The 10,126-nt window shown below is 45.9% G+C and overlaps 1 protein-coding gene across 1 annotated transcript in view; it reads left to right on the top strand.

The window, feature by feature from the left end:
• Window positions 1-4,326, top strand: part of LOC147417107 (uncharacterized) — an 81,778-nt gene extending 77,452 nt beyond the window's left edge. Inside the window, exons 12-15 of the mRNA XM_086507801.1 lie at window positions 3,648-3,719; window positions 3,853-3,924; window positions 4,045-4,127; window positions 4,206-4,326. Of these exons, the coding sequence (XP_086363927.1) occupies window positions 3,648-3,719; window positions 3,853-3,924; window positions 4,045-4,127; window positions 4,206-4,305 (327 nt within the window). The 3' untranslated portion in view covers window positions 4,306-4,326. The remainder of the gene's footprint in view (window positions 1-3,647; window positions 3,720-3,852; window positions 3,925-4,044; window positions 4,128-4,205) is intronic.
• The last annotated feature ends 5,800 nt before the right edge of the window (window positions 4,327-10,126 follow it).

Genomic DNA, 10,126 nt, shown 5'->3' with positions numbered 1-10,126 from the left:
CTAAGGTTCTTAAGGTTCTCGGGTCTTGAGGTTTTGGAGTCTTGAAGGTCTTGGGTTCTTGGGGTTCTTGAGGTGTTCTTTCGCTTGCAAATCACGTTGGAGAAGGATCTTCTCTTCACTCGAGTTCTACCCGTTTCTGTGGGCGCACCCCTTGGCGGCCTTGCGCTCACACCAAGGTTGCTTTTTCCCACCTCACGTTGATTGGCCCGCCGCCAAGTGCACGGTTCGCTCTCAATGAGTGAAAAGAGACACAAGGGGAGGTTGGACAAGCCCTTCTTTCTTGGGATTCCTGTCACTCTTCAACAAACCACGATTAGGAATCGCCATGCCCAAGTAAACTTGGGTTCGTGCGATCACAACAAGCAAAAAAAATTCTTGTGGTTCTTTTCTTGAGTAATGCAGAACACTTCCAAAGCTCTGATACCAATGTAAGGTGCAGCGGAATGAATGTTGTATTTTCTCAAGATTAGTGATCCTTATTGCTCAAGGTTCCTTTTAATTCTTAGGGAAGGAGAGAGCCTTCCGTCTTGTAGAGTGCTGTGATCACGAACAAAGAGTGGATATTGTGCGTGCAAGTGAATGAGATTGAGAGAAGGAGAGAGAAGAGATACGACACCGAGAGGTTGTAAAACCCTCCTCCGAAGGCCCCACTCTCGTCGGCGAGAGTGGTCTACTTTGATTGCACAAAGGTGTACAATGCGTATGCAATGGACTGATGCAAGTTGGACTATGCCGATGACGACGACCGCGACTGAGGCTGAAATCTGTGATCTTCTTTATGCTGAATTTCTTGGACTGTTTCAGGGCTGAAAATGACTGTGGTACTGCTGTCCCTATGGCTGAAAACAATGGGTGTGCCGAGGTTGATGCTGAAGACAACAATGCTGATGTTCTGTTACCATAAGGCTGCGTTTCTGGTGCTATTGTTGCATGCTGAAAAACGCTGGTTCAGCATTGTTTCCCATGCTAACAAAACGCTGAATTGCTGAGTTCCTGTGATTCCAAAACGCTGGCACTTAAGGCTGAAATCGCTGATGTCTTGCTGGTTGCGTAGCGTTAGTGATTGGCTGCAAAAATGCTGAGCATGCAGGGATAAAATCGCCAGGGGCTGAGGTGAGTTGGTCGCGGAAAACGCCAAGGACGGGGCTGACTTGCTGGGGAACTAGCGCCAGAAGGGGGGAACTCCAATGGCGGGGCTGATGCTGTGGAAAACGTTGAAGAAGCGGGATGTGCTTGCGATGGTGCTGCGGGGGTAACTCCTGAGAAGTTGCCTGTTGAGCTGGAAGCTCCTGCTGCCTCTTCTGCCAGAAAGTGCTAACTTGGGTTTGCTTATATATTATCTGAGCAAAATTGCCCTACCTACTTTTGTTGGAAAGTCACTTAAAAATAATAAGTGAAAATACCAATAAATAGGAAAATAGGCTAAATGCACTAGAAAATTCCCCTAATTGATGCTAATGGATTCTGATGGGAATTCTGATGATCATGCTGTGTGCAACCGGAGGATATGCATCTATGCTAAGTGACTGGGCATGCACGGTCTACGAATAGACTCACAAAAGTGCCAGATCATTGCTAATCTAGACTTGACTGAACTGACTGAAGCCTGCTGTGGTGTAGCTTGTCCAGGGACACACAGGGTTGGGATGTGTCACGTGACAGAAAGGGAAGCTGACACGGCGGTATTTGGTCAAGATGAGGAACTATCTGGCTCTGGATGCCAAGTGGATGGAGGAGGATGACTCAGCAAATACTCCTCAAACACCAGAAATTTATCTAGAGGCTTTGGTTTAGCACCGTCTATTCCAAAAGTTACCGATAAATCAGCAGGTTGGATCGGGTGCAGTGGGGGCTGCACAAGAGGGGAGTCACTCTACTCCCTTGTCACATATTACCTCGATGGGAATAAAGTTTTGAGATTTCGGGGATATTGAAAGTATTTCGTTGAATGTTTATGTACAGATGTAAATTTGAAATTAAATCCTAAAATGAATATGTTACATGTGCTCTTTCATGTGTGTATTGTTTGAGTACATGTTGGAAAGATGAAATAACTGCAGTATTTATCTTAATCACCAGAGGGGTGATGTGAATGTGGTAGGAACGAGATTTAGTAAATTAAGACATTCGTGAATAGATTAGTGTGGTCTGGATATGATTGCTAAATGACAATGATCATGCTTCTCATCTAAGATTTGGAGGGGGGATATTGATGTGAATGGTCAGTGACTGTCGTCTTTGTGCACATGCTCGATATGTGTGGGTCTAGTACATCGATACTTAGAGTCAGTGTCTACTAAACTAGTTTTTGTCATTTCTGTTTTGTAGGCGTAATCGAGGGCGATTACATTTCTTTCAAGAGGGGGGTATGTCACAAATTGATGATATGGCATGGCCTAATGGGCAAGCGAGGGGCCTAAACCGTACGGAAGAAGCATAAGACGTTTTTACCCACTTATAGATTCTGGCTGAGTGGCCCAAAAGATAAATAGGGTTAGGTTTTAAAACTTTAAGCCTACCAACTTCTCAAAGTTTGGCCGAGGGGTTGAGAACCCTTAAAAGAAAGGAGAATCGTCAAAATTGCATAGAGGCTGATGACTTGGCAGCTGTATGGATTTTTGTGATTTGCGTTGGTTGATGACGTGGCAGTCGTATGGATTTCCGCAATTTGCACTGAGGCTTTTGGGGCACCAGATTTTAGCCGTATTGTTTTTAGAAGTGTAGCTTTTCATGTAATCGCTTTTGCGATAGCCTAAGGGCCTTTACAAGTGTGCCCAGGGCCTCACCTCTTCTCAAATTGGCTTGGGAGTACTGAGAGAGGAGGACCCTCCAACATTGTACCTTAATAAAATAAAGAAATCCTGAGAAGGGGCGTCAATCTATGGGGCCAGTGCACCTGGGCGCGGAACTTTGCTGGGCCACGTGGACTCTTCTCTTCCCGTGTCTCTATTCAAGTTTTGCTCAGTTATTTGCAGTTTTTCCCGTATGTTGCAGTAAATCTTTAGCTTGGAGTGTCCAAGTCTATTACACAATACAAACCAAACATGACCTTCTCGAAACCCTACACTGAAAATTGACAAATAACACCATCACATTAAATCCACCATACTCCTGGATTCTTGAATACTCCCAACCCCCACCTAGGTTACAAATGGCATAGCTTACTCAATGAAGCTCTGGTTTATCCATGCTTTTTAAAATTTTCAGGAGAAATAATGTGTATGGTTTACCTTGCACTGTAACCAGCTTCCATGCTACAAGGACTGTGGACAAGAATATCTGTAAAAAGAGACACGCCACATCCATAGTTACAGGGAATGGCCATTTTCAGGTCCCCGTTCCCCTTTCCCATCCCAATTTCCCGTTCTGTGTTTCAGACGTTAGTATCTGAAACAGGGAATGGCATTTTATGCATGCTATTTCGCTATTTCGCTTTCCCGTTCCGGGTAACTATGGTCACATCTTTTGTGACTGCAACTTAAGAGAACTTGAAGAAGCTTACAACGAAAGAAATGGGATAAAATCGAGACACATGGAGCTAGAGCACTTAATAGAAAGAATTGGTGGCCTTGAACTGCCAGTTGATACCCCCCTAAGTATATTGGAGGATAATGCTGAGTCTAATATGCTTCATGCAATGGGTGCAGCAGCACCGCATTTATTCTTTGCCTAGCTTGTACTGGAGATTTCAGATAAGAGTACAAGTAAGATATGCCTTTGTAAGTGTACAGGGGTCACCTCTATAACGTTTATTTTGTTTGGGAGCAATGGCATAGAAATTGATGCAGACAGGGATTACAAATGTTAGTAGGAGCTTTGGATAGGCTAAAAAGTATACCATGTGTTTTGCAGGACCTTAACAAATTATTGCAGCCTATTGACAAGACATTGAAAACACTTGCAGTTGAACTTGCAGAACTTCAGGTATGATTTTCTTCTTTATATAAACAATTAATGAGGATATCATCCTTGAATGATTTCTATATTGTGCATCTCTGGACGAACAGTTATCATCCTTGCATGCTTTCTGTTTCCAAATGTCAGGTTTGCTGTGACTTATTTTTAACAACACAAGAGTATGTAGATGTAGCCTCACTTGCGGTTGTCCGGGTACAACTGGTGGGCAGGTAGCCTTTTCTCAGTTTAGCAAAAGATTAGCCTCTTAAGATAATACTAGTTTTTGATGGTTAAATGTTTTATGGCAGATTTACTACTACCATCCTTTCTCGGCTACCTCAGACTCTGCAAAGCTTTACAATGATCTTCGGTGGAACCTCACAAGGCCCCAAGGCATGGAGGCTGTGATGCGTGTTCGCTGTAGTCAGGTACATATAGGACTATCTTTTGGTTATGTATTATTTTCTACGATCATTCTTTGACAAAACTCTGCAATACAGGCCTTCAAGTTCAAGAATACGTGGGAAACTTCCACAGGGGTACGCTAACTGACGTGACCTCCCTGCTGTAAGTTTTTTTGTTCTTAAAGTGTATGAGCCTGCACAGATAGGGAGAGAGGGAGGACATTCTACCCCAGACTAAAACAAAGTTTTGGTACAGATCGATTGCGACAAGTCTCTTATGGTGACTTTCAAGCATGATGAAAAGCTTCAGGATAATTCTGATTTCTGCTTCCAGGTATATATACTTCTTCTATCCAATTGATCACGCTAGCATCTCTCTCTCTCTCATGAGCAGTCCCCCCCCCCCCCCCCCCCCCCCCCCTTGCTATTTCCTCCACAGAGACCTGGGGTCAGTACGCATCATCTCTGTACACAGTACCTGAATAGCCGCCCCCCCCCCCCCCCGACCCATGCCCACATACGTGTGTCTTTTTCACCAATGAGATGGTGAAGAAAGCTATTGACAGGATGAAGACTGGGAGAGCATATGATCATGAGGGCCTAGTAGCTGAGCATTTCATGCATGCCAAAGACCTACTAGCAGAGCTTCTAGCAGTTTGTTTAACCGTGCCATGTGTGAGGGCTTATTGGACACTCTACGATCGTACCTATCTTCAAATCAGGAGACCCCATGGAGCCTGGGAATTATCGCACTATTATGATCGGGCACACACTGGCACGGTTGTATGCATCCATTCTTGAGCAACAGCTGAGTAGATGGGCAGAGAGGGAAGGAATGCGTGCAACTGGGTAGGCAGGATTCAGGAGAGGCTTCTCTACTCTTGACCATATCCTAACACTCAGGGCCATCATCGAGGAAGGCAGATCTCATGGGAGACGGATCTATTGTAGCTTTGTGGACTTCCGCAAAGCTTTCGACACGGTACCCAGAGCTAGACTGATGCGTAGATTACAGGAAATGGGAGTACCCACAGAGCTCATTTGGGGGATCATGGCATTATACAGATCAGTAGTAGGGCATGTACGCACCCCGGAGGGACTCTCAATACCGGTTCACTCCACTATTGGGGTGAAGCAGGGTTGCCCGCTCTCTCCTACTCTTTTCGGTATGTATGTGGATGAGGTTTCTGACTACATTGACAGGGACGGGGATAAAGGTGCACAGTTGGCAGGGACATGGATTCCACTTTTGTTATATGCGGACGATATTGTGTTGATCTCCGAATCCCCAGAGGGAATGCAACGCCAATTGGATGCTTTGCATACGTTTGCACACGAAAGTGGTTTGTCTGTCAACCTTGGTAAAACCAAGGTTATGGTGTTTAATACCACCCCACAATGGATCAGGAGATCGGCACCTACATTCACATACGGCCAGGAGATTCTGGAGTACATAGACGCTTACACTTACCTTGGAGTGGTTTTTACTGGACCCACATTCTCACTCAAAAGAGCAGCAGAGACCAGACTGACTAGAGCCCACGCAGCATTGGGTAGATTGAGAGGATGTGTTCGCAGGTTCAGTTTTAGGAACCCCGGACGAAGCTCTGGCTCTTTGACACCTTGGTGGCCTCAGCATTGCTCTATGGGGTGAGATATGGGGACCTTTATTGGATCACCACGGGAGGCCGGGTCGCACAGACGGATGGGGGAACATGGAGAAGCCTCTCGTCTCTATGATCTCGCGGCTCATTAGAGCCAAGGCATCAGTACCAAGGGCCATTATCCGAGCAGAGCTGGCGGCCCCCCCACTAGTGGTAGAGGCGCTCACCAGATCAGTCTCCTTCATAAACCGCACATGGGAACTTCCCAGAGACAGATATGCTCGCATGGCACTTGAGTCCTCCCGACAGTTAGCCATACAAGGAGATACAACATGCTGGTATGGGGAGATGACATCATGGTTTCAGGCGCATGGGTTCAGCATAGACAGGCTGCCACCATTCCAGTATGCATTGGATGCACCATCTCTCATTCTTACACAGTCAGAGATCACCAAGCTCATCCGCCAAGACTGACCCAGCTAGACACCAGGAGGACAGGGATACAACCAGCACAAGAACTGGGCACGAAGATGGCTTTCTACAGAGACCACCTTCTCCAGCTTACGGAGGATGGTTTTGTGATGAGACCCAGATACATGGATACTCACTGTCTCATGGGATGCGGTGTGCTATTGGCCAATTACGCACATCCTCTCACCAGCTGCGGATTGAAACCGGGAGATATAGCGGAGTACCAGCAGAGGCCAGGACATGCCCCTTGTGTGACATGGAACCTGAGATAGAGCTGCATTATACATGCCGCTGCCCCGTCTACTACGAGATACGAGGCCGCTTCCATTGCTTGTTCAGAGAGGGTTTTGGACCACTCTCAAGAGTAATGAGATACGAAGATCAAAGATGCCTAGGTTTGTTCTTGCTCGAGCTGCGCAGACACAGAGAGAGCCTGATGAATGGCGAGGCTAACCATTCTCAAAGACGGATTAGAGACTTCTTCAGAGCAGACACGGGACAGCCGCAAGAGCCACTCCCACAGCAGAGCTCCCCCGAAGGCGTCGCTCCTCGTCTCACACCAGAGGCACATTGATTGACCGAGCGATTGAACTAGGGAAATCCAGGCGCCCACGACTGCGCAGGACTACACAGCATCGACGGAGGCTACGTCAAAAGATTCAGAGCATGCTGGCCAGGCATGCACGACGCCCGATCAGACTTCTAACCATGGAGGAAATTGATGAGATTCGCCAACGACCGATGCTAGATCTTTTGTGATTCAGCTATCCCAACTAGCCGCCCATGTTTGCTTAGTTTTTTGGCTCAGCTCACATCGACCTATCTAGAATCCCATAATATATTTCTTTGTTTTGTACGATTGATTAGGTTATTTTGTTACTCTGACTTTGTATCAGATCCACCACCTTGTAACTTTCTGGTCTCATAGGTCACTATGGCCTTTTGAAGACGTTAATATAACATTTCATTTTATTTCATTTCATTTCTCTCTCTCTCTCTCTCTCTCTCTCTCTCTCTCTCTCTCTCTCTCTCTCTCTCTCTCTCTCTCTCTCGTCCTCGTCTAGCAAAGGAAGGACTCGAATCAAGGAAGCTTGTGAAGGGCTCACTCTCTCTCGCGCTCTCTTTCTCGGGACCTTGAGCCATAAGGGGGGAAGACGAAGCAAGTTGAGGTGTTGAGTTTGGCAAAGCAAGAAAGGATTGAAGGAGGCTCTCTTATCCAACTGCTCCCCTCACCGACTACAAAAGTCCTCGTCTCACTGTGTCTATTCTTGGGCATCAATTCTCAGGCGTCATAGTGGATGGTGGATAAATCTGATGCCAGAGTTTACTATGTTGGCTTTAGGTCTGTAGCCTACCCGCCCTGCTCCATTCGTTGTTACATTGGTGGACCAGAGGACAGTCTATTCAGTGGGCATAGTAGATCAGGTGCCTTTGAAGGTACAAGACTTCACATTTAGCCTTGATTTTGTGGTGGTCAGTCTTCCGCAGGTGGAGAGAGGGTTTCCTTTGCTTATTGGTAGACCATGGTTGAGGCTTACTAAGGCACTCGATGATACATACGCCTGGCTCTCCCATGCAACCAATTCGACTCGAAGGAGGTATGGATCCAGTGGTTCATCACAGCTCATTGTCAGTACAGTCCAACCTTGATCTCAAGCAGCCCATCCCACCTGACGGGTCTGACGAAGACCTGCTCTGCAGTGGTTGGAAGCTACCACATCGATGTCGTGCTATGTGGTCTCTATTCAAGCCTCACTTGTGCCTGTGACACTCTCTCTCCCAACTATCCCAACTAGCCGCCCATTTTTGCTTAGTTTTTCGGCTTAGCTCACATCGACCTATCTAGAATCCCATAATATATATCTTTGTTTTGTACTGTTGATTAGGTTATTTTGTTACTCTGACTTTGTATCAGATCCACCACCTTGTAACTTTCTGGTCTCATAGGTCACTATGGCCTTTTGAAGACGTTAATATAACATTTCATTTCCCAACTCCTCAAGCCGACACCAGTGTACCAAGTCCTATAGCAAACAATGTGCCAGTCAAAGAATCAAGTGTGTTTGTCCCTGATGACCTGGATTCAAGTGTTCCTCTGATGGAAGCCGTCGGCCTTGGTGAACCTATAACACATCACCGAAGGGGGAAGAAATCTCCTCTGCATGAGCTCGCAAATGTTCCACCTCTTCCTCTAACATCTCCGGGTCTTACGCCTCGCCCACTCAAAAGCACTTTGCTATGTCTGTGTCTGAAGACTTACCCTTCGAGGAGCTTCCACCAGGATGGCTACAAGAGGAATATGCAGAGTTTCCAATTGATCAAACACCAGCCCATGATGTCTCGAAGCTCCAAGAGGCAGCTCACTTCTCATCTTTTGAAGCGGTTATGGGAGCATCCCGCGTTACTCAATCAGGTAGTCTCTTTTATACACTTTTTTAAAGATGTTTTTGCTTGGTCCTACAAGGATTTGGAGGGGATCCCACCAGAATTGGGTGTTCACACTACAGCTTGTAGAAGTTTACAGGTTTTTCTCGAGTTTAATAAGAATAAAGAAATACTGAAAGGGGCGCCAGTCTTTGGGGCCTACAGGGTGTTGCTCTTTGCTTGGGAGTGCTCTAGCTACCAAGTCGTGAAATGTCTTGAAGTGTTGAATTTGAGTCACAGGCTTATTCGTGAAGTTTCTCTCTGTCGTAAAGTTTAAAAGTGTAAAGATTGGGTGAAAGCCAAAGTCTACCGCCCTACGGGCTGGTTTCAGCTGTGGTCCAGAGTAAAGGTTTTCCATCACCACCAATGGTGGGTCCCAAAAGGTGGGTCATAGCTGTACCGTACATGCCTGCAAACTGGGGCCCAAAAGGATCCCTACATACCGGGCATCATACCTGCATACCAACCATATAACATGGTATGGATGTCCCAAAAGCCCCATAACCTCCATGGTGCGTCCATGGAGCCTTTGAGTCATCTCTAGAAAAGGAGGCTGTCACCCAATATACCCAGGCTACTTGGGAAATCCTCGGCTGTCTGCTGCTGTTGCTGGTGGCGCCAAAAGGATTTGACGTCTTTGGAATTGGATGTCTTCATACCCATTATGGTAACTTTGCTTTAGGAATTTATTGGTGCCCTTTGCTCCTGCCATTGCTTGATCATTGTTCTCAAGATCTTATAATTCATAGGCTTGGCATATCTGGGATCTTTGGAGTATTCCAGGAAGTGGTCCACAATGTCATTTAGCTCAGCTTTCCTCCTGGCATCATTTTCTGGATCAGTGGAGCCATGATCCTTATGATGAGAGATTCCTTTGTAAGTTGTAACAAGTTTGGGTCTTATGGGCTGCTTTAGCCTTTATATCTTTCTTTTTTTCTTTCTGTCATTCTCAATGTGTTTCTTCAGCTGACAATTTTATAGCCCACATTGGCATGCTGGACATGAATGCCGGTGAGACTCTAGTATCAACCAGCCATCCCTTTGTCTGGGTCTCCGATTTGTCTGCCTGATTAGATTTTCACTCAGTAACTCAAAAGATTGATGATGGAATAGCAAAACTGATCTTAAAATTGCTGAGCTGTTTGTTGTGCTCTTGTTAAGCTTTTTATTAAAAGAAGCAGACATCTTTTTGGCCATCGTGTTTCAAGCCTTTTTGCATCAACTCAAGAATGTTAAGAACATCTCTGAATGGATCTCCCAAACATAGTCTTAAGTCATTTTCAGTTTTTTTTTTTCTCTTTCAAATTAAAAGCTTGTGTTTTTTCA

Source organism: Adiantum capillus-veneris, unplaced genomic scaffold (genome assembly GCF_014529385.1).
Source record: "Adiantum capillus-veneris isolate H3 unplaced genomic scaffold, ASM1452938v2 Hic_scaffold_325, whole genome shotgun sequence".
Classification (NCBI taxonomy): domain Eukaryota; kingdom Viridiplantae; phylum Streptophyta; class Polypodiopsida; order Polypodiales; family Pteridaceae; genus Adiantum; species Adiantum capillus-veneris.
The sequence above is the reverse complement of the archived record's forward strand: the minus strand, read 5'-3'. Positions and strand labels throughout refer to the sequence as shown.